At 43.1% G+C, this 24,921-nt stretch overlaps 1 protein-coding gene across 2 annotated transcripts; it reads left to right on the top strand.

The window, feature by feature from the left end:
• Nucleotides 1–413: 413 nt before the first annotated feature.
• On the top strand, nucleotides 414–24,380 carry SEPHS1 (selenophosphate synthetase 1). Of its 2 annotated transcripts, none has more exons than XM_069035032.1 (9): nucleotides 414–535; nucleotides 3,653–3,914; nucleotides 7,072–7,175; nucleotides 11,678–11,785; nucleotides 12,629–12,783; nucleotides 13,572–13,662; nucleotides 16,585–16,684; nucleotides 18,223–18,435; nucleotides 23,086–24,380. In XM_069035032.1, exons 2-9 carry the CDS (start codon nucleotides 3,722–3,724, stop codon nucleotides 23,298–23,300), a joined length of 1,179 nt encoding a protein of 392 aa, XP_068891133.1. In that variant the 5' UTR covers nucleotides 414–535; nucleotides 3,653–3,721; the 3' UTR covers nucleotides 23,301–24,380. The 2 variants fall into 2 exon arrangements, with proteins under 2 accessions (XP_068891133.1, XP_068891123.1); XM_069035022.1 differs by lacking the exon at nucleotides 414–535 and adding an exon at nucleotides 1,019–1,327.
• Nucleotides 24,381–24,921: the final 541 nt, after the last annotated feature.

Genomic DNA, 24,921 nt, shown 5'->3' with positions numbered 1-24,921 from the left:
CCGGGCAGGTGGTGGAGTCCCCGTCCCTGGAGTTAAAAGTTCAAGAGGTGCCTGGATCTGGCGCTGGTTGATCAGGTTTAGTATTTAAGGGGTTACAGTGGCAGTGCTGGGTTGGACTGGATGATCTTAAAGGTCTCTTCCAACCTTGATGATTCTGTGATTGCGTGAAGGAAGCAGACCCCCCCACACACACCCTGGCTGTCCACACGTGCTGAGCTGAGGGGCGGGGGGGGCGGTGTCGCGACATGTCGCGCTGCAACGGCGCGCGCGCCCGCGCGGGAACGCGCGCGGGATGCGGTGTGAGGGGGAGCGGGAGGGGGCGGGAAGCGCGGAGCGGGGAGGCGGGAGGGAAAGGGAGGGAAAAGCAGGGAAAGGGAGGAAAAGGGGGGGTTTAACCCCCCCGTGCCCGGCGGCGGCGGCGGCATTTTCTATTCAGGCGGCGCTGAGGGAGCCCGTCGCGCCCGGTGCATTGTGGGACCGCGCTGGGAGTCCCGTTCGCGGGAGGAGGCGGAGGGCGAGGAGGCGGCGAGAGCCGGTGAGAGGGAGACCTGAGGAGGGAGGAGGAGGAGGAGGGGGGGGTGCAAGGCGGGGAGATTTAAAGGGGAATTCGCCTCCGCCGTTCCCGCCGGGCTGGGCGCGGGGGGCGGCGCGGCGCGGCCGGGACGCGGGGTGCCCGCCTGGCCCGGGCCCCGCCGCCCTCCCTCGGCCCGGCCCCGGGGGAAGGGCGGAGGAAGGAGCGGGGATGGGGGGGCAGCGCCTCACCGCGATGCGGCCGCTTTAAAAAAATTTGGACGCCGGCAGCGGACGGGTTAAATTTTTCGCCCGCCGACATTTTTTTTCCCTTTTCCCTCCTTCCCCCCCCCATTCCTCCCCCCCCACCCGCTTCCCTCCCTCCCCATTACGGAGTGTCGGCGGGGAGGGGGGGGAGCTGCTCCCAACATCCCACCGGCCGCCCTCGCCAGCGAGGGGTGAACCCCGCCCCGGTGACACCGTACCTGCACGTGGGGACACGGGGGACACCGGGGTCGGACACTCGCGGGCTCCGTCCCCGCCGCTCCTCGGGAAGGGGCCGCTGCCACCGCCGCTCCGCGCGCAGCTTCTTCCTCCTCGTCCTCTTCCCCCGCCGCCTCTCCGGCCGCACAAAGAGCGGCAGCGAAGGCCCCGGGTTTGCCTCTAAAGGCAGCGGCTGGAAATTTAAGGTGTCCCGGAGCCATGTCTGCCCGCAGCGCTCCCCGCCGCATTCCCCGGATCGATGGTGGTTGCAGCGCCTCGCCTTGTGTGTCTCGGGCGGTCGGGCTGGCGGTGGGTGCGCTGGGGTTTGTTTGGGGTATGTACCTGGCTCCAGTTTTCCCCTCCCTCCCCCTCTTTTTGCTCCTGTGCTCTCCCCTCGCTGATGTTTAGGAAGGCAAGGGTTAAACCTTAGCTTTTAATATTTATTACGCCGCTCTTTTTAAGTAAGAAACGTCTGGGTTAGGAGGTGTTTGCTGCTGCTGGGGAGGGATGCTTGTCGCTCACATCGCATGCCGCATGGACTGCCAGAATCACAGAATGTTCAGAGTTGGAAGGGAGTCACAAGGTCCATCAGTCCAGCTACTGGCTCTGCACAGGGCAGCCCCAAGAATCACACCTTGTGCCTGAGAGTTGTTCAGACTCTTCGTGAACTCTGCCACACTCGGTGCTGCGACCAAGGTCACCAAAACTTGGTCTTGCGGGGAATGTTGCTCCCGTGGCAGTCTGTGAAATACACAGTTGCATGAAGCTTTAATCAGATCTCCATTAGAAAACTTACTGTGTTCTTGCACTGCGGATGTTTTCCATTAAATGAAATCGTCTTGTTTGTGTCACTATTTGTTTTCAAACGGGGGAACTGTGTCTTTACAGTCCTCAAGGCTGTAAAAAATTCCTGGTAGGCTGTGGCCTCTCCATCCATCCCTGTGTAAGTAGGCAGGGGGTGCTAAGCTTATTGCAATTACTGGTTAGATGAAGGAAGATGTTTCCCTTGTGGGGCAAGCTGCTTTTTATAATTCTCTGGAATTAATTAGAATGAAGCGTTAAAAAAGAATGAAGAAAAACCCCCCCCCCCTCCTTGAAAAGCTTTTGTCTCCTATTTCTGTTGACAGGTTGTTTTCCAGCTACTATTTTTTTTTTTTTTTTTTTTTTTTGATTGCAAGTGCTTAGTGTCTTGCATTGGAAGACAGCAGTTAGGAACTGAATTCATTGCTCATCCAAGACACGTTCTTGTAACTGGAGTTTGGATTACTGCCCGAGCCTAGGCTTTGGAAGATTTGTTTTAAATAAGTGCCACACCTCCCAGAGAAGGAGGGAAAGCACAGTGAAGGGGAGTTGGGCTCCACATCAAAAGTTCTTAGGGAACTTAAAACTTCAGTTCCTACAAATTACAGTCAATAAATTGACTTAAAGGTTTATGGAACAGATGTACTTGTTAATAAGTGCTGTGTAGGGGAGATACAGCACAGTCTGTAGATTTACTTCTTTCCTTCATTTAGCAAAGTTGAACTTGGCAAATACCAGTCATTGCCGTCTTCGTTTCTGCTTAACCTCTTTAGGACATGGCCATCGGTATCAGGTTTTGTCAGTGATCCCACTGAACTCTGTTCTTGTTGCTGTTACACAGTATCCTTGCTTTCTAAGAAACTACCACTAGACAGGTTGCTTTTAGTAATTCCTGAAAACTTCTTCTCTGAGAAAGATGAATTGTATTTCATCACAGCCATTCCTGTTTAGAAGTCAGTGTCTCGGTTAGGCCTCTTATTAGTTTTGGAGTGTGGTGGATGTGAGTCAGAGTGGAAAAACGTTCTAAAATTAGACAAGCATTGTTAAGAATTTTATTAAATGAATTGCATCAGTGTCTTTTTACACTACCATTTTAATGGGCAATTCTCTGATTCTCTGTATCATTAGTTGACTAAAAAAGGGCTGAAGAGGCAAGAAACTTTTCAGCATTTTTATGTCTTCGAACATGCTAAAAGGTAAGGTGGCATGCTTGTAGGTGAACCAGACTGCTTAAATACGGCCTCTTTGTTCTTCTGCTACCTCTACTAACAGAACACCAGGACTGTGTTTTCCCCCAGGGAGAACAGGTGTATTATGGCGCTTCAGCTTCTTACTTCAGGACTGAAGCAGAGCCATTATTTGAAAAGCATCTTATTTTTGAGATTAATATGTTAATGGCTAAAATTATGACCCCTCACTGAGCTGAGTACAAACAGATGTCTCTGCTGAGCATGCTGCAGGATCAGGGCCCAGGTTGCCTTTTGGAAATTGGCCTCTGTGCTCCGGGAACTAGTACTTCTTTCATTACCTCTGTGTTAAATGAGGTCGGTAAGTGTGTTAGATTCTTTTTTTAATGAAAACCTGATGCAGCATATTTGGAAAAGAAGTTAATTCTGTGATTCATCTGGCATAGTTATAGTTTTAAATGTCAGAAGGTAGGATGAGGAGTCATCCCTTTGTAGTTGTAGGGAAATGAATTGTGTGAGATGTGCACACCTGTCTTAACAGGTGAACAACAGCATTGAGTGCTTTCTCTTTCAACTTGCTCCATGTGGAAAACATGTTGTCTTGCAGGTCCTAGGAATTTCTAATGTTCCAAATTTTTTTATTATTATTATTATTTTTATTTTTTAATAAGACTGATCAGCAGAGAAACTGATCCCGTTGCTCTGGGGTAGGAGAGGCCGGCAGTCTGTGGGAGAGAGCCATGTCTGTTCGGGAGTCGTTTAACCCAGAGAGTTACGAACTGGACAAGAGCTTCCGTCTGACCCGATTCACTGAACTGAAAGGCACAGGCTGCAAAGTGCCGCAGGATGTCTTACAGAAACTGCTCGAATCTCTACAAGAAAACCATTTTCAGGAAGATGAACAGTTCTTGGGGGCAGTTATGCCCAGGTTGGGTAAGTAGTTGCTGCTCTGGACATTGGTGGTCTTTCTGCTTGGTTTGCTTAGTGGCACGATCACATTGTGGTTTGTTTAACCAGTTTGAAAATTGTATGTTGTATAATGCATGCACAGCATCCAGAAAGCTGAAGAATGAATCTCATGCTGTCTTTTGTTGGCATCTGGGCTACAAGAATATTATTTTAATTATTTAACATCCTGCAGTGCACTCAACTACAAAGGCAAAACACTCAGGAGTGTCCATTGTGATGGGCACATCCTTAGGTGTCAGTTTGCTCCTCCCTTTCCCCAGTAGATGCTGTGCAAACGGAAGTCCTGTCAGTTGATTTCTCAGTTAATTTCTAGACTTTTATGTTCATGCATTGCATTTGGAATTTGATGCAATGGATGAATGAATTTTATGCTATTAGAAGACTCCCAGGTGAATTTCCCCTCTCCTTCCCCTCCCCTCTGTTCCTGGGTCACAGAAAGTGAGCAAGAGAACTTCCTTGCTTCAGCTGACTGGGAGTGAATTGTTTCACAATTGTCATTATTCCTTTGAGTCCTTTCATTGTTCCCCACTCTAACTCTTTTGCTCACCTATAGAAGCTGCCTGGGAAAGGCTGCCTTTCCAAGACCTCTGTGTTCTTGCCAGCTTCACTTTCTCTTTGATATTTGCACAATGATGCAAGCAATAAGGGAAAACAACCTGCACAAGCCAACTACATGGGGAACAGGGCAAATGTAGGTATTTTGATACTAGCTAATGTACCTAATATTGATATAGATAAATTAATGTAGATAATGTATTTAATGACACTTTTAATTCTGTTTGTCTATTTACTCAGCCCTGCATATTCAATCTCTTTGCAGTGCAGAATGGTTTTTTTCCTCTCAATTTAGGAATATCAATGGAGCATTTATCCTGAAGTTATTTCATTATCAATTTAGTGTCCAATAATCTCATTTAAAATTATATAAACATTACTAATTGTCTTTTAGCAACCTAACAGGTTGCAACCCATTATTCTGGTAGAGATTGAATATAATGAGAGATTAGTAAGGCACCCATGTTCTTGCTTAAACAATGGGGATCTTTGTATGAGATATCTGAGCAGCAATTGTGTGTGAAGCTGGGGTGGCACTATAATTTAATATTCCCTGATGGAGGACACTTCCATCTTCTTTCATCCCCAAATTGCTATTTATATGTATTTTTCTAAATTAAATAAGCTGTTCACAACAGCATTTCAATTTGGCAATTTTCTAAAATCAGCAATAGTTTGGTTTAAATTTTTCTTTCTCTTACAAACTTACAGGCTGTAAACAATAATGGTACTGCTAGTAGATTTTTCTTTTACAGCTATATAAAAAGGTCTAAAAGTAGACTTATGCCATCAGTTTGTAGGTGTGATACTATGTAACAGAAAATCTGTTCGTAATAGAAGGTGAAGAGTTCAGGTCTCTTTTAAAATATGCTTTTGTGATGAGTATCACTTCAGCAAATGTGTCTTTGGATAAGTTTGGTGTGATTTGCCTTTGATATCTCATGCTTAAAAGGTAAAGACAGGTAACTTTGCCACCTGTGCCTAGGCATCGTGCTTTTGAAATGCAGTCAGAGGGAGGTTGCCAGCAGCAGGCTCAAGCTCTTCCCTTTTTAGTTCTGCAATGGATGTTACCCAGAGCAAACTTAAATATGGCTGTAAGTAAGAAACTGCAAATCTTATGTTTATTCTCAGAGCTGTTATGGACCTGAAATCAGTCACAGCTCCGAACAGATTCACTTGTTATTCAGACCTGTTTTGGTGGAACATTAACACAGCCTCAGAAGGACCATCATCATAGCCCCTTGGCCTGTCTGTCAAGCAGCACTTTTGCTGAAATTGTGGAAAAATGCCCAAGTGAAGTTGGTCTTGCAACATTATGGTATGAGTAGGTGAACTGAGGGCAAAACAGCTCCTGGACCTGGGCCATATCTGTGACTGCTTATGTGCCCTTCCCTGGAGGCACTGGACATCAGGCATAGTGGCTTGGGAGCTTCTGTGGAGATTGAACAGCCCTGAATTACTGCTTGGGAGCTTGTCAGTGTCTGTTCTCTTCCAAGGCAAGATCTCCTGCCTCTCCAGGCAGGAGAAGCAAGAGCCTCTCCACCTATATACCAACTGCCTGGCAGACCTCTGTCCCCTCAGATGACAGCAGCTTGCTCCATCCCTCTACAGGACACTGCTAAACACTGGCTTGTAGCTCTTGCTAGAGTAGTGTGTTTCATTACTACGTGGGGACAGGTTCCTATGTGACATCTGCTCCCTAAAAATGGGCTGTTTTGAAGACTCTTACCCTGTGGAGCATGCAGAGTAATTCCAGGCAGCTTGCTGCCAGCCCAGGAAGGAGGTAAGCTTCCTGCCATTGCTGCAAGGCACAAGGTTGTCCATAGAGAGAAGTGTGGCTGAGCCAGCATGTTGTGATTTGTCACCTGCCCCTTTGGTGTGGGCTCTTCCATCATAGCAAATGCTGGGAGGTTCTCATATCGCTTGTTCTGTTTGAAATATCCACTGTCAGGGAAAAGGTTGTGCTCAGAGTTGTGGTTTTCTCCAAGGAGTTCTGTATCTGTCAGGTGGTCTTCCAGCTTTGCAAGGCAAGGTTAACGCAGTTGCAAAAGCTCCAGGTGGGTGAACCATCTTTCACCAAGGGCCTGGGCTGTGACTTGTGGAGTTCTTGTTCCTTCTGAAGTGAGGGAATGTCCTTTACGAGATGCTGTGTCCTTTCACAACTGTCACTGTGTTTTTGTTGAGATCGGAGTGACAGGAAAACCTATTTGCTTTTGACAATATTGATATACTTAGTTCCTCTTAACTTTAAATGTACTTACATAAAAGCACAGATGTTCTTGATGTGCTGTTATGCTGCTGCAAAATAATAAAGGACATTGTAGTTTAGTTCTTGCCTTCAGCCATTTGCACTTATGTTCAGTTCCAACCAGGAGTTTTCTTTCTCTGCTTGTTTTTTTCTCTTACTTGTGCTATGTGCTTTCTCTGATGAAGGAATTTGCCGTGTCTGTTTATGCAATGTTATGAGTTGTATTTCACAGACATGTTTTAGAAGCTGTCTTGTTAAGAGCAACAGATAATTAAGGGCACAGTTACTCGCCTCACTCATGGATTTCTGTCTTTGCAGGAATTGGGATGGACACTTGCGTTATTCCATTAAGACATGGAGGTTTGTCATTAGTCCAGACGACAGATTATATTTATCCTATTGTGGATGACCCTTATATGATGGTAAGTTGGCTAAACTCAGTTCTTGGCTCTGTTGCTGATTTGAGCTTCTTGCCAATCTGATGGCTGTTCTGACCATTTCTTCTAGATTTGCAGTGCTAATTGTGTGATTAATTGCATTCAGAGTCTTTCCTTAATAGACATGAAGAGGGAAAGGCATCATTTCATCCTGGAATCTCCCATGTTGGCCAGGAATGCCGCAGTGCTGCTTTCTATGTAGGTGAAAGTTGGGAGAACTGCCACCTTTAATTCAAATTTCCCTTCATTTCTTGTTCTGTGGGATTTGGTTTGAAGAGCCCAAAAGGGAAAAAAGAGCAGCCTGTAAAGTAGCAGAGAGTAAATTCCACTTACAAGCAGAACCACATTGTAATTGGCCTTTTTTGAGGTACTGAAATAACCAGGTAACATGTTAGAACTGGAAATACCCAAATGTCAGTAACTGGCAATAGTGCCTGGCAATTTCAGAGTGCCTTGTGAACACCAGCTTTCCTGTGGTGCTACCTCCCCTTGAACATGGACACGTTGAAATGACTGGTTGGAAGGTGTGTGCACTTTGGCCTTGGTTCCTGCTGTGTTCCTGTCTCATTTAGTCTGTTTCAGCAGAGATTCCTGCCTGTGTGGGAGTGATCAGTATTGACTTGAACAGATCATGGGAAACAAATGAGCTTTTAAAAAAGACTTAATAAAGCTATAAGGAAATGTTAAATGAAAGGTGCTAGAATTCATGTTCTCTGTGACTTGGATGTGACTCCATTGCTTTTACTGCTGTTGGTGTGTCTGAATGTTTTATGTGCTGCTGCTGTCAGTTTGTTTGCCCTGTGAGACCTGTCTGGTAGGTTTTAGACACAGTTTGAGATTGGGACCATCTTTTTTCTTTTTTTTTTATTCACATGCTTGACCAGGTGTTGTGCACATAAGTAAGCCTAGCTCCTGTGATTTCTCTTCCAGGAGAGCTCTCTTTCTGCAAACTGAGCAGCCAAAAATCTCAGGCTGGCCTCGAGTATGGAGTTGTTGAGCTCTCCTGTTTCAAGTGGGTTGCTTTAATATCTTGTGGGAACTTGTCAGGGACCAGAGGGAAAAAAAGTTTTGGAGATCTGTGTTCAAGTTCATCATCTGAGAAACTTTTTTCTTGTAATAAAAACTTGAGGGACTAACTTGAGTGTTAAAGGCTGTGGTGAAGGGGGAGGGTTGCTTTGTTTGGAGATGCCACAGGAGTAGATAGATGGGCCTGTGACCAGATGACGTTTAGGTCAGTGTGGTAGGAGTGGAATGTAAATTTGGCCTTAGTCCAGCTTCAGTGGTTGCATCATAGTTACAGTCTGTGCTGTGATGCATGCACCAGCAGCTGTAACCTTGGTGCTGTCTAACTTTCAAGTCCTTCACTTTTCATTCTTGAGGGCATTTATTTTAATCTGGTGGCTGGCCACTTCCTGATGTGTTTATATATGTGTATTTCTTCCTAAGAGCTAGCTGAAAATGGGGATTTTGTCACGAGCCTTCTTGCTGATACCACCAGTGAAGATCCAGCAGGATTATTGCTCCTGGACCCTCTGCTCAGACCTCTCTCTCAAGGGCCAGAGTACCCCAAGGGACAGTATAGATTACCTTTTACTTGTGTGGACCAACATTGGTTAGAGGACAGTCAAATACAGTTTGCCATGGGGTTTATGGATGGTTGTTACAAGCAGAGGAATTGTGAGACTTGGGAATTTTGAGTTGATGTCCAGGCTGTATAAAGGGGTGTGCTCTGGCCTCCTCTGCTCAAGACAGGCTACTGCTACCCTGCTTCTCCAGCTGCTTCTTTCCCTGGTTTAAGTCCAGGTGTCCCCTGACCCATGCCTATTGTTACTACCCTGTTACCAGTATCACTCATGTGCAGTGCACACTCTCCTTCTTGCCCTTCCTCTCAGTTTCCTTACCCAGGCACTTCTACTCTGGTTTTGAGTGGCTGTTTCCCGATTTAGAGCCTTTTCCTTTCTCTCTGCACAGGGTTTACCTGCAGCTCCTCATCTGATCTCTCTTCCTCATTGGAGGAGAGGAAGCAATGAGGGAAAGCCAAAAGTGCAAATGAACTCCAAGCTGGGTGCTGTGACAGAAGGGATTAGGAAACAGCTGAGGAAGGCAAAACTGCCTGTGGACTCAGCTGAACTTCTGATTTCTGCTTCAGAAAACAACTTTCTCTCTCGCTAGCACTGCCTATTTTAAAACTAAGTTCTGCAGTTATATGCAAAATCATTCTTCTTTCTTTTCCCCTTTCTCCTTCACTTTGGCTTTGTCCTTGAAAACACTTAGTCTGTGTGCAAAATTATCCCTAGGATGTACACCTGTAAAATCCATACCAAACATAGGATTTATTCAGCTTAAATGGTTTATTAGAAAAGTTACAAGCAATTGCAAAAAGGTTTTTTAATAAGTATCAATCCACTGGGAATAGGGCTGGTACTGGCCTCTGTTGTGGCACTGTGGAGACACCTGTTTGAGTACAGGAGCAGGAGCTGGCTGGTTTGAGAGAGTGCATCTTTCCTCTTCCATCCAGGAACCTTTTTGTTGCTGTTTTAAGGACCTTCACTCAGGATTGGAGATGGGTGTCTGATTCTTCATCCTTTGCCCTTACAAATAGTTCTTAGTATTGCACACAGATCTTTGTGTTTCAGGGGCACTACCCAAGCAGGCAGGTGGCCTGCAGGACCTGGCCAGGCTGACCCCTGTTTGTGAGCCCTGTTGTGTTTGTTGATGTTCACAAGCCCTTTGTTCTCTCTGCTCCTTCAGACTTGGGAATTGCACTTCCCTGAATTTGTTTCCATAGTGGCTTTGGCAGCTGGCAAAAGCATTATTAGACTGACCTCTGACTATCAGATGTGTTGTCAGTATGGTTTTAAAAACTTATCTGTTATTCCTAACAGGGCACAAACCAGCAGTTTGCTTGGTAAATACTGAAGATAACAGAGAATGGCTTGATAGTTCCCTTCCACAGAAGGGAAATGGCAGGCATATAGAAATTTAACAGCCAATATCCATCAAATAGTGCAGTATACAACTCACTTTTTTCTTAATAGTTTAAGATTTATATGATTAAAACATATTCCAGTTCCAAATATCAGGGATTCCCCTGATGCCACTGAAAACTCTTGAATTTATGAAAAACTGTTATTATATTTATTTGTGACTTGGATATGTTGTTTCATGTCATCAGCAAGTGAAGTAACTGCCTGAAAATACTATCTTTTTTGCAAATTGTATCAAATAAGCATGTTGTTATTTTTACCATGTGGTGTTCCCTTTGAACATAATGAAAAGCACAGATTTAAAATCATAAAGCCAGGTGTTGGTTACTGTTCTGCAACTGTAAACCTAAAACAACTTTCATAGAATGCATGGAGTCTTCCAGAGTAACACAACAGAATTTGTCCTATATTTTAAAATACCTTGCTGTCCCTTAGGGCACACCCTGTATGAGGAAGTTCTGCATCTTGATCAGGAAACTTGATGTCTTATTTGTGCTGGATCCATACCTCAGAAACCCTGAGTCAAGATCCATTAATTTAGTAAAATTAGTGTAACTAACCTCATGTGATGCAAGTGATTGCTTCTCAGTCCTGTCAGCTTCCTGACTTCTTAGAGGAATCTGCAGCAGACAAACAGTTTTGTCTCTTGTATAAGATTTTGTTAGTGGAGATACTCACATACACACACAACAGTCAGTAAAATTGTTGGTACTGTAGCAAAATTCAGCCTGATTGGTCACCTGAAAAGTGACAGATAGACACATCTCTCTCACTATGTGAGCGGTGGGGGCACACAGCTTCCCTCAGTGGTGGCAAATCCAGTTCCTGGAAGCCCTGAGCTCCTTCATTCCCTGCACATGCTGTCATCCTCAGGCAGCAAAGGAAGCATCCCAGTGTGGTGCTCAGGCAGCACAGCCATATTCTCTGGGAAGAGGAGTTCTCCTCAAAACTGAGGAGTGCATACATGGCCTCCAGAGTAGTGCAGGGAACAAACATCTTTCTCATCAAGGACCTGTCTCCTGCATATTCCAATGCAGAAGAGTTACAGCAATATGTTCTTTTTGGATTAGCTTCCTAGCAGTTGTGAATTCTATGCCATGGCCATCTCCATCAGGATGTACAGTTTCGTGCTGGAATAAAGTTAATAACAACATACCACATTAAGTAAACAGCTTGTTATCAAAGAAAAGACTCTTGATCTTAACTTCAGCCTCTCAGACTGGGCATTCAGTCTTAACTCTGGGATTCCTATGGAGTCAGTGGGAGAGTGTGTTGACCAAGAGAGCTGGGATGAATTCTCTCCATAGCTGTAAAAGGAAGGATACCTGCATTTCTACGTGAGCACATAGCACATAATGGATCATGCCACGTCTCCGGCTGGGTTTCTTAATGCTGTGGAGTAAGAAGCTGTGTCAGAGTGCAAACACATACTGGAAGCTTTGTTTAAATATTCACCAACAGTCCTGCAGATTTTTTTTCTTGCCTCTCTTTGTTTTTCAGGGACGGATAGCGTGTGCCAATGTCCTAAGTGACCTTTATGCCATGGGGGTCACAGAATGCGACAACATGTTGATGCTTCTTGGAATCAGCAATAAAATGACAGATAGGGTAAGATTTTTGGCACTTTATCTTGAAGGAAGACTTAAACAGTGAAATGTGCTCAGAATGTATTTACCTTTAGTGTATTTTCTTCTCAAAGTCTGAAGCCATTTAAGGAAGAGATGGTCTTATTGAATGGCTCAGCTCATAGTATGGATTTAGCCTCATGAACATTCTGAGGTCATGTGCTAAAAGTTCAGTTTTCTGTGGCATTGTAATCTGCTGCCTTCATCCTCACCAAAACGGGTCCCTCCTTCTGTCAAAGGCCAGCATTTGATTGCCAATTCGTGTATCAATCTGGATAGATAATTATGGGCTGGTTTTGCTTTCTTTTTATTATTTTTATATTTTTTTTTATTCTTTCTTTTCTTTTCTTTCTTTCTTTTTTTTTTTTTTTGTGGAAGTGGCCAGCATGTATGGCTGTTTTGCAGCAGCAAAAAAGGGATGTTATTCTTAGAAGGATGTAAGCTGAAACTTTGATGGTTGATGGAACCCAAATGCATCTTGATTAAATGTTGCCTTTTAGCACTGCACTGCTGTGGCCGTACCTGGTTACGGCAGCAGGATAGTTGTTCTGAGTTTCCAGAACTCTGATTACTCTTATATGACCTTTTGAAGAATGTCGCTTCGGTGTAAGAGTGTCTTTGCACCTCTTCTACACAGAGCTGTAAAACCTTAACTTTATGGGTTAACATGCAGTTTTCAGGAGGCCAGACTCTTCCTAAGGGTTGCTTTTCTGTCATGAACTATTTGCCACGAGGGCATTTGGTTGGAGTGGTTAAAGCCCTGGACCACTCTTGCAATGACTAGCACTGCTGTGTATGGAACTCTGACTTCTGTTTTGATCTCTAGGAAAGAGACAAAGTGATGCCTCTAATTATCCAGGGTTTCAAAGATGCAGCAGAAGAGGCAGGAACATCTGTTACTGGTGGCCAAACAGTGTTAAATCCCTGGATTGTTTTAGGAGGAGTGGCCACGACAGTCTGTCAGCCTAATGAATTTATAATGTAAGTTAAATCACTGAACAATCAAAGGCACTGGTCTGAGGGATACAGTAGAAATCTGTTAAGCACCGCGTTGTGATCTTGTGGTGTGTCTCCTGCTGAATAAAGCAGTACCTACTCCTGCTTGCGTTTGTCCTTAGCACTTTGTACATATTTGCTTTTTTTAAATAGGATGTCCTTTTACTTCTTCCCACCCCCCAGTACTTTTTGATCCTATTCTCCTTTTGACAGGAGAACTAAGCTTCTAATCTTTAAAGGTAGTGGAGACTGTTTTGAACACAAATTTCTGCCACACTTATACATGCATTTCTAAACCACGTCCCAATTACCCTGTTAATGGCTGTAGAGAACTACAGAACTGCTGTCTTTAGAGCATTCTGTTCATTTAACAGTAGCTGATATTGAATGTCCCACTGTGGCATGTTACTCTGTACAAATGAATTTGAGCATGATCTTAATGTGGGATATCTTATGCCCTGGATAAAAAAGGTCAATTTTTTCCCCTTATCATCTCAAAAAATTGAACGAAGAGATGTAATTTGATGTGTGTGTGACTGCAAGCATTGTTTTTTTTCCAAGAAAGAAGGATTACCACTTTTAAAACAAGTTTGCAGTATATTCATCAATAATATTGCATGGCAATGAATCCCAAAGGGTAATTCTGCAATTAGTCAGTTTTTTAGCTGTGCAATAAGATGCATGGGTCTGTGAAAATCTAATTATCAGCACTTATTCCTAATAACATGTTTGAATCTTTCTATATAATTAATGTATGAATTCTTTGTTTCCAGGCCAGACAATGCAGTGCCAGGAGATGTGCTTGTATTAACTAAACCCTTGGGAACACAAGTGGCTGTGGCTGTCCACCAGTGGCTAGATATTGTGAGTACACTGCAAAAAAAAGAAATAGGGAAGAGACATGTTAGTTAAAGATGACCTTCCTCATTCCCTCAACATGACAAAGTTCAGCTCCAATGGGAGTGATCTGTCACCTCTCCTTCCTCCTTGATATGTTCTGCCCTTCCCTGCTTGTGTGCAAAACTCCTTTGGAATTGAGGCAGTTTACAGTTTTGTGCTTAGTGAGTCCATCTTAGTTGCACCTAATTCTTAGTTATTTCTCAGGCAGTGCTGTAATAACCAAAATTGTTTACTAACAGAACAACAGACTATCACCCTGGGCAACATTATGCCCTACTCCACCTGCCAAAGTAATTGGCAACGCTCATTAATGGCAATTAGGCCAAGAATGCTCTCTCTGTGTTCTTGGGCTTTCTGCTTGTGTACATGGAAGTTTATCTGCGTTTCACATGTATTGCCCTGTGCATTCAGTAAGAATATTTCTAGCAGCATTATGGATGTAGACATACTTCCATCTGTTACTTCAGGCAAAAATGTAACTACTGAACTGAAAAGTGACTGCAAAATTGGCATCTGCTTATGTTGTCTGGCTCCCAGTACGTGTCTTCCGAATTATAACTGCTCAGTTTATACTCTAAAAAGATGCATCTTTTCTACTTTTGGGACTCCTGAGCCAATAGACTGGCAGAGGAGTGAGCTGGAATCTACTTTGGTTTGGCTGTTGGCCACTGCATTGTCAGATGAATTCTAATTACACAGCTAGTGTTAGCAAAGTGGGAGAGAACCAGTTTAAACCTTCATTGGAGTCTGAAGTGTGAGCAGCAAGAGAAAAATATTTTTCTCCTTCTTCATAGGGTCTGGCTGAGCTATTTTGACCTCTTCAGAATCCTGTGTTTTCCACAGATATAAGGATCAGGGCCTCAGATAATCTTGATATGAAAATGAAGTGAAACAACAAGACCCCAATTCCATAGTACGTTTTCTAGCCATAATGTAACTTCTTAACATATCTTCTTGCTGTACTGATAAGCAGACTTGCAAATTAAGGCTATTCTGAATTTCCACATATTTCAAATACTACTAATTTCCTTGACTGTCAAACAAAAACCTTCTGGTCTGAAAAATGAGGACAGCCAGGAAATCAATACTGCTATTATGTGTAAACAGAATATATCTTTGGTTGTGGTAGGAAAATTTCTTAGTAGCTGTGCTACCTTTTCTTAAGCTTTGTGTTGTGAAAGAGTAGGGAAAGTGAAACTAGAATTAATTACCTATCATGAATCCACCTGTAAATCAAATTTTGGTGGGGAAATGGACTTCATATTAAAAAGTGTGTGGGAGAAGGTATAGTATAGCAAGTTTATGCATAGGCAAGAAAGGAAAACTGGAGTGTAGAGATATGTATGCTTAAATACATGAAAAGGGGTGCTGTGATGTGCCCCTTCAGAGAGGGTTTTCTAGCCCTTGCTGTTGTCTACAGACCCTTCCCATTTGGAAATCTAAGCTTGCTTTTATAACCTGTTTGGGAGTTTTTGCAAACTTTTCTGCCTTAATTCCCTGTTGACTAACCCCAGTACCTGACTGCTGTAGTGGAGAGGAATTTGCCTCCAATTAGTATCTTACCTGTGTTTGTGGCTCTTCTACCCTCAGCCTTTAGCTCTGCTTTCACATCATTTGTGATTTCCATTGCCATCATCTGACCAGTTTCCATCCTGTGATCAGCCTCAGATCTGTGTTTTTGAAACCTAAGGCAGAATAAATGCTCAGGGTTTTTTCAGTCATTTCCAGAGTAAGAATAATCACTATTCTGTCATCTCTATAACAGCCACATCTTATTTTTTGACTTGGTCACTCATTTGTGTAAACAAAAAGGCTTTTCTTTGATTGGTAGATCCAGTTCAACCTACTCTGAGAAACTCTGGTCCCAGTGCCATTGTTCCTTGCTCTTTAACAATTTATTTATTTTGGCTGACTAGTCTTTCCCCCTTTTGCCATTTCGGGATTCTCTCTTACACCTGTTGAAGTCAGCACTCATTTGTTAAGACAAGATCCTTCCCCAGTGCAGCATCACCTACCACTTCTTAGTAGTTCTTGCACCTTTTGTTTAGTAAGAAGTTTGTTCTATACATTTACTCTATGGAATGGCAGTGTAGGTATTGTGGCTATTTCAGTTCTCTGTAGTTTTATTTTCATTGTAAAAAAATAAGTTGAATCAGTTTGTAGTGTGGCTTTTAAAAATAAAATAGTTGCTTTGTTTCTTTCTGGATCTGGAATCACTTCAGCTTCGAATGAAACAATTGCCCTTTATAAAGGTACTGTTTCCTAAATTGTTGTGAAATCCTTCTGGGACAAAGAGCATTTATGGGAATGTGGTGAAGAGATGAGTCCATACCAAACACTGGAGAATGGTTGGAAGATGCTGGTATTAAATTGTAAGGGAGGCTTATGAAACCTAATCCCAAACTAGAGTGATTATATTCTGCCTTAGCATACATTCCTCTGCCCAGGACTGGTGGATATCAGTGATCTTTCCTGGTCAAAGTGTCCAGGTATGAAATCAAGAACAATCTCTTAAAATCCCAAGAAGCCAGAAATTACAAATCTCAACATCCAGCAACAAAGTTATTTTAATTTGGCTGTGGGGGTTCAATCCAGACAGTTGCCTTGAAGGAATGCTTTCCCTGGGGTAGTTTATTCCACTCCACTCAGCTGCTGAAAGCAGGATTTGAGGTGCTTAGTGCCTAATAGCTCTTTAAATAAACTTTGCTGGGGTACAGCAGACTAAGGCACACACCTCTGACTGTGGAACATTTTGCCCCTTTTTAACTGAGTTTAAAAAAAAAGGTACAATTTGGATTAAGGGTTTGGGGTTTTTTAAGTGGTCAGGGTGTGCTTTAAAATATACAGCTGAAAATCTAAAAGAAACATCTTTATTTCATCCATTAGCCTGAAAAGTGGAATAAAATCAAACTCGTGGTAACGCAGGAGGATGTAGAACTAGCATACCAGGAAGCAATGATGAATATGGCACGGCTGAACAGGACAGGTAAGAAGAGATGTGTGTGTTGGAGGGGAGGGATTGTGAGTTTTTTTCAATTCCATACTCAATTTAATTTCACTGCCTTGGGGAATTGTGACACAGACACTTTGTCCCTTTCATTCTGCCCCATCTTTCTGCTGTTCAGTGTTTGTGAAACAAGCAAATTAAAATCAAACGCCCTCTTGTAATTATACAGCAAAAACACAAAGCTGCTGGATATGATTATGACTCATGTGAGTGCTGCAAGTAACATCACAGTGAGTTAGAGGACGTTTAAAAGGGAAATATATTGGATTTGTTTCTTATGTCTCTACATAGAGAAGGCCTGACAGTGATAAAGTTAAAAGAATTTGAAATAGAATAAATAAAGGAAAAGCTCTAAACTTATGTAAGCTCCAATTTAAATTTTGATGTTTAAATTTTTTTACTTTCTTCTAATTCGGTCTTGTACTGTGCTTTCCACAGTGTGGAATAGATATGTGGAATATGCCTACTTTTCTGTTTGTTTGTCTTTTTCCTGTTCCTGTAGTGGGTTTTTTGTTTTGATTTTTTTCTTTTAATTTGGTAGAGGAAAGGTTCTGCTTTTACCCTAGAAATTTTAATCCAGGATTTCCCTTCTTTGTCCAAAGTATCTTTTGGCAGAGTGGGGAATTGAATTAAGTGTTTCCTTACTTACTTCTGAGTTGAAGGAATGGGGAGAGTTAAATATCTCTTTTCCCGTTTATTCAGTTTTCATTTCTTATGTCATACCCCTGGTTTTTCATTCTTTGTCAAAGCCTCCCAGGAAAGATAAATGACCATCGTCTTATGGAAAAGCACTCAGTCCTGCTCTTCTATTGGGAAGCACCAAAGAAAGGCACAGCGTTCTTGGTTTTGTTTTTCTCTACTCTTGTCAGACACCTTTAACAACACTTAAGTACTCTTAGCTGGTGCTATTGTCCTGCTTGCAGGGGTGCCCTTTGCCCACCCAGGAGCTGCAAATGTGCAGGAATTTCATGAATGTATAGGTGGGAAGGCTGGGGCCCTTCCCCCACAGCTGCAGGCTTTGTTCTTCAGCTCTTAAACTTTGAGTGTCCACATCTCAAGTTCTGATGCCACCATTGCAGAGTGGCAGGGGAAGAGGTGTGAGAAGACTGAGCTGTGTCTGGTCCCTGTCTTTAGTGAAGCAAAGCTGAGCTCAGAACCTCCCTGGCCTCAGCTCTGGGAAGTTTGGATCTGAAGCAAATCCCTGTTTCTTAGACTGCCAATATAAATGAGTAGCACATGGCTAATAGACCATGCTCATAAATTCAACTTCCATGACGGATTTTCAGCATGATTTAATATCTTAAATACAAATTGAATTTTTTAAGTGTTACGTGCACTGTTGGTGAATTCCAGTTCTCTTCAAGCATGATTTTATTTCTTTTTATTAATTTAACCCAACCTGGTTTACATTAAAGGTATGCAACTTCATTCAGACTGTGCACAATATTGTTGAAGCATTTTCCTGATAATTCGGTATTTTCTGATTTGGTGGTTTTTCCCCCCTCCCTCTCTTGTAGCTGCTGGACTCATGCACACTTTCAATGCACATGCAGCTACAGACATCACAGGATTCGGGATCCTGGGGCATGCACAAAACCTTGCCAAGCAGCAGCGAAACGAGGTGTCCTTTGTTATTCACAACCTCCCCGTCCTGGCTAAGATGGCTGCTGTCAGTAAGGCCTGTGGCAACATGTTCGGCCTCATGCATGGGACTTGTCCGGAGACTTCAGGTAGGTGACAGCTGTGCCACCCTCTTCTTTCCCTACACCTGCACCTCAGAATTCCGTTTTGAACCTATAAATCGCGTGCTGTGCGTTTAGAGTCACAGTTGGTTTGGCACCTGGCCAGGCTAATGAGCAGCAGCCACACAGCTGTTCACAGCTGACTCCTTCAGCCTGACTTCCAAACCACCATCCTGTCCTGAATGCCTTCCACTCCCTAATGGAACACTGTTACAGAAACCCTGCAACCCTCCGGTTTGCAGTTAGTGATGATTCTGAATTCTTTTGAAGCCTAATTTTTCTCTGTTAACTCCAGAACAGTGAATATCTGGAAATTCCACCACATCTGGCACAGTTTTCTCAAAAGCAAAGCCACTGGCAGTAGTCTTGCCTGACAAAGGATGGTGTTTGGTTTGTCACTACAAAATACAGTGTTGGGTGGGCCAGTGTTGGCAGCTGAGGCCTTCTCTGTCCCCAGCATACAGATATCCAAGAACACAGCTTACAGCTTTTCTCCCTTTAATGATATCTGACTTTAAGGGACCGTATGAGCAGCAAAAAAGTAAATGTTGTTTTCTGACCCATTTATTACTTCAATAAAGCTGCCACTTGCAGTGACAGTGAGTACAACAGACTGTACTGAAAACTTGGCTGTGAACAAAAACATTTACAGAGTCATCAGGTGATGAGAACTTCTGATGGTTTTTAAGTTGCCTTATTAAGAGTAGGCTCTTCTCTGATGAGCATGATCACTGTCTTCTGCTGGAAGTCTTTCTACTTCACTTTCCCCTTGAATCTTCTATCCTGTTCCATTTTGTTTTTTCTAATTTAGTCTGACTTTTCTTTCGCTTTGGGAAATGGAGAGATGTAGCAACAAATCTATCTTTTCCTCTTATCTAATTTCCCTGCTATCTTCTGGCTCTCCAGAAGTATTATCCAAGTTCTCTGCAGTTCACAACAGAGGGGGCCCCTTGATGCAAAACAGTCTGAAGATCCAGAGAAAAGCATCACAGTGAGAGCCATATACTTTTCCCCTAGTGAATACATAACTTACACTGATGTGCTGAGTTGTTCCTTGGCCATCTGTACTTGAGCAGACACTCTGTCCTTCAGAGACTGTGGCTCAGACGATGTGTAACCGGATATGGGATGTGAACCCTTTCCAAGTCCAGAGTCAGTCAGAAGGGAGCAGAAATATCTGGTGGTAGCTTGGCAAGCTGTGTCAATAAGGCTGGTAGCACCAGTCAGATTCTTACTAAGCAGGAGCCCACATAGCTGGAGTGCCAGTAGCATTTATTATTTGGAAAAAGCCCAAAAAATAGCATGACAAGGAGCTGGAAGTGCAAGGTCCTGTTCCAGGTGAGTGGCTGTAGCAGAGGTTTGGAATGGTTTAGCTGCAAACTGAGTGCTTATGTCTTCAGAGCTGCCCATCCTGTGCCCTGGGGTATACCCAGTTCTCTTTTCACTGAAGGAATGTAAAATGGTCCAGATGGATGCATTGCTGGGAAGTGGGAAGTGCTTGACTTCAGAATCTCTTTTGGGACTGAGAGCAAGAGGTCTCTGAAATGCTGAGCAGCTTGTGTTGGGCAGAGATGGATGATGATGGGAAAAACAGTGAGACAGATCTGGTAGGTGGTGAACTGTGGGTGCCTCAAAACACCCTGGCTGATTTGATCACAGCATTAGAGCTGGCCACAGGGATTTGTCAAAGGACAGTGTCTGCCAGATATCCAAAAGATCCATAGCCATGTGTACACACCGACCGGGCTCTGGGAGCTGAACAACCACACAGAGGCTTTGGGCTTGCACTGCAGGGCCTGGTGTGTCAGCAGTGTGCTCTGGGCAGGCTGTGCTGGCACGGCTCCTTAGCATTCACACCAGGCTGTTTGCACACCTCCTGTCCTGCGCTTGATTTATGTGAAGGCCAGGGCCTGCCTTGCTGTGCCTGATACCCAGCTGTGGGGAGGCCTGCTGGGGCTGCTCAGGGCTCTGCTTACTTAACACAGACACTCCTTCTCCATTGGCTTAAACTTCTAGACATGCACTGTCTGTAGCTTCTTCATCTGGGAACAGATGTTTTTCAGCAGAGTGGGCAGGAAGTAAGAAATTTACTGGAAAACTATTTGAATGGATTTTAAGGATATTGTGGAGTTTTTCCCCATGTGCATTTGCTGGGCACCTGTTGACAAAAGTCAGTGTTGAAAAGATGTATTATGTCATCTGTTCCATCCTTCAGGCACTCTTGCTAGTGGTGTAGTCTCCTAAAATTGCACTTCTACATGATTCTGTGCTCTCTTTTAGGGAACTCTTTGGTAATGGTTTGAGTTGCAGTCAGGCATTTGGTTTCAAAAGAATGAATTGTTAGACTGGCTTCTTGCAGAGATAAGTCACAGAGTTACTCTGTTTGGGACATTAATACATGTGTGTATTTTTCAGTCCTAACTTTTAACACGTCTTTGTGTTTTAACACAAAAAATAACTTTTGGATGTCAGATGACTCTTGTAGTGTAGTAGAGGTATCTTAACTTGGTGTTTGTGGAGATTTGGTGGAAATAGGCAGATAGGTGGAAAAGAAGGGCTGTGTCAGTGCCTGACAAGAGGCAAGGCTAATGATGTCATCCTGTTATAAGTCATTGCGGGAGAAAGCCATTAGCAGGAACAAGGACTTGGTTTTGATCCATGAACTATTTGTATCTCTGCTCTTAATTACAGAGCTTTGTGTTGCCTGCTTTTGAAGTGTTCTCTGTCCACTTCCCTGCTTGAAATACTGCTTGATAAAACCAGCAATGTTCAAAGCCTCTTAGCAAAAAATAAACCCCTTTTGTTCTTACAAAGATAAGCCAGGACAGCCACCAAATATCTGTATCCTTTCAATTCCCAAAAAGCAGAGCAGCTGGGAATGCCAAGAACACAGACTAGCCTAAAAAACGTGGTGGAGAATCTTAAGGACTTACCCAAAGGGTTAAAGAGAGACTGGTCAGTGTAGCAGAGAAATAACTATAATCCCTGCATACAGGAAGCCTGCTGCTGGTTGAGAGTAGCCCATAGCATTATTGATCAGACTGGGATGTAGCCAGCAGGTGGGAAGTAATTTTTTCACTGGAAACGGGATTTTGTACGTGTTTTTGATCTTGCCAGAGAGTGATAAAGGGGTAGGTATACAAGTGATACAAAATTGCAGGAAGAGAATGTGTGTGAAAAAATGGAGTAAAGATTACTTTTTTGCTCTTTCTTGTTTCCTTTTTCACCATACTTGCACACCTTTCTTCTGGTTAGTTAGCACCTTCTCTGCACTGCCACTTGCAAACCTCTCCCCTGACTCACTTGCACCATGACATAAGTTTTTCTTCAATTGGATTTAGAGCCTTCCATGGGAATGTCACATAATTCCTTTGCAATTGATTTCTCTGTTAGATCTGGAGTAGTTACAGGTGCTGTCATTCAAGCTTATGGGTTTTTTGTTGTTGTGTTTGATGGAAATACCTGGATGTTACTTTGAAATGTCAGAGATGTAGGCATTTTCTGGCTGGCACACTTTTCTTCATACAGAATCTAAAAAAATCACTTTCACACTTCCACTTACCCTTTTAATTAACTCCTCATGTTCAGTAGCTGCTTCTTCCTCATAGCCCTAAATGAAAAGTGTCTTTAGTCACCACTGAAGGGACTGTGTGCTTGGAAAAGCAAACATCAAGGTGCCCACGGTGCTGAGGAGTTGTGTGTGGAGGAGGAGGAGGTGGCATCGAGCCCAGGGTGGCCTGCTCAGCAGGTGGCCCTTTGCCCCAGGGCTGGCTCACAGCTGGTGGCAGGACTTGGGAGGATGAGAAAGCTTTGGGTCAAATTACTCTGTAAGAGTAAGTGAGGCTCAGCATGTGCCCAGATTCCGCGGTGTGTGAATCTACTCTCTCCCTGTGCTCTCCAAACATTTTCAATTCACTTGCTAACCTACCTTTTTCAGTGCTTTGGGATTCTAAGAATGGAAGCGCTTTTAGGTTTAACTGTGGAATGGTGAACTTGCTAACTGATTACCTTGCCACTTCTGAAAGCATTCATTAGTAAATGAAATATTTTCAATCATGTCTGAGAAAAAAAACTTACAGGAAAGGCTAAAAAGGTTAGAAAATTATCAGACAAAGGGGTCACAAGGACTGTCACAGGGAGCACTGGATCAAGCCTGTATTTCATGTTCTGCCTCTTGCATTCCCAGCAAGGCAGTGGTCCCTGCTTTGATGAATGATTTCATTGCAGGCAACAGGATTACTCACAGAATCAGCTGCCACCAATATGTGGTTACAGGTATCTGCATATGACCTTTATCCAAAATGTTTCTGTGTAGAGGCACTCCGCAGTCCTCTGAGGAAGGTTACAATGCTGGTGTTGTTTCAGTATGTCATTTGTTGGCATCAGTACCACGTCCTTTTGCCAACATCTTTTGTGTGTATTTGGCTTCGTTTATCTGAAACTAGACACTGCATTCAGGCACGGACATCTTGCTGTAGAGCAAGAGCTCAGACTTCCACTGTGTCTTTTCTTGGAGTCTTTGGAGTTCATCAGACTCCACTGAAGTCACCAAGTGCTTGTCCAAGTAGGGATCTGGCAGACCAAGGCTGAAATGCTTTGCAGTCAGATGTTTTGATGCTCTGCTCTCTTTCTTTGCAGGAGGCCTCCTCATCTGCTTACCACGAGAACAGGCAGCGCGTTTCTGTGCCGAGATCAAGTCCCCGAAATACGGCGAAGGCCACCAGGCGTGGATTATTGGCATTGTAGAGAAGGGCAACCGCACGGCCAGGATTATAGACAAACCCCGGATCATTGAAGTGGCACCACAGGTGGCCACTCAGAACGTGAACCCCACGCCCGGTGCCACCTCTTAATAGAGATGAAATAGCTGTTTGTTTTTGAATAGATCTATTCCTTTATCATCCTACAATTTAAAGAACTGTAAAAAGAAAAGAAAACTTGTTGTGTCTGCACATCTGGTGGCCTTAGGTCAGTTTATGAGTGGATACAAATAATAAAATAAAATCCATTGCCTTTTTTTCCTGTTACATTAACTGAAGATGCACCTAATCTTGAGGCAGCTTCTGAGTTGAGAATTATATTGTTATCCAATACTGTTGATTCATTTTGAATCTTTAGACACTTATCTCTTGCCGCATAGGCTCTTTTTAAAGGTGCTTTCACGTAGCACAGACATTACCAGTAGTAGTGTCGAATAGCAGTTTGTGTCCTTTCATTATGTGTGTATTTATCATGAGTCTAATTTTGATGCCTTGAGTGATATTCCAGAAAGGCAATAAATTGACAAGCGACACAGTGGGTTACCCAGTAGTAAGAGGTTGCATGATTGCATTCAATCTTTGATTTTTTTTTTTAATTTTATTTTATTTTTAAAAGTTTTTTTGTAAGGTTTAGTCTTACCAAGAGCATCTACAACCCTGGACATTGCTTGGTAGTGCACTCAGTTTAAACAGCAAGTGCTGACTTTTTGCATGGAAAGCGCTTCAGAGTCGAAGGAGTCATTTTGAATTTCATTATTTGTAGACCTGACAATATTTACTGTATTATCAATGATTGTTTTCTTTATTGATAGTAAGGACAAATAAATTTTTTTTTTTTGCAACGTGATTGGATGTGCTATAGTGCAACAAAGGTTTTGCAGACCAAAAGGAGGTTACTGTATAATATTCATTTACAATTCACTATATAAATAACTACACAAATAATTTTTAAATATAATCAAACTAAAATAAACCTCTGTTCTGTGGATGGTAGTGTTTAATACATTTTATATTTTGTATAGTGATTACAAGCCTTTTTTGTTTCTTTAAAAATCAGCAGCTGTTTAGTATAATTCTTAGTATTATTTTGTTCTTTGCTCAAATACAATTTTCTGCACGCTTTTGTGATCTGTGTTTAAAACCAACATTGCCAACAATGCAGCTTGAACTTAAGCTTGTTATTCAAAATAAATATTTAATTTTTTTTATTGCTCTTGTATAAGTGCATCAACTTTTTTGATTCCTAGCTGAATTATTCACTGGAAAGAGGAGAAATCCTAATTTTTTTTAAGTTTTATTGCATGTGTGATTATGTTGATAATTGTGATCACTCCTTTAATCAGTTCTCCAAGCTGTGATGTCCAGTGGTAACCTTGAGTAAAGCTGGGGGCAAGTAGGTTATCTCCAAGTGTGTTACCCATTTGATTTGTTTGTTTTACTTACCAGCACCAAGTATGCAACATTTTGAATTGTTTCCTCTGCAAGTGCTCCCGTGCCTGCTGTTAGCACGACCAGGGCTCGTGGAAGGGATGCTGGAGCCCCGCTCTTCCCAAGCAGCACGGGGAGCTGCCCCTTGCACAGCCTAAACGCTGACCCTGCTCTGCCTAGACACTCCCTGCCGTCCTGAACGGCATTGAACAAACTCGTGAAGCTTCTCCCAGGTTCTGGAATTCGTTCCTTGACATTCAGACCAGCAGGAAGAAAATCTTGGATA

This window comes from Aphelocoma coerulescens, chromosome 1A (genome assembly GCF_041296385.1).
Source record: "Aphelocoma coerulescens isolate FSJ_1873_10779 chromosome 1A, UR_Acoe_1.0, whole genome shotgun sequence".
Lineage (NCBI taxonomy): Eukaryota > Metazoa > Chordata > Aves > Passeriformes > Corvidae > Aphelocoma > Aphelocoma coerulescens.
Note: the sequence above shows the minus strand (reverse complement) of the source record. Positions and strands in the feature narration are given on the sequence as shown.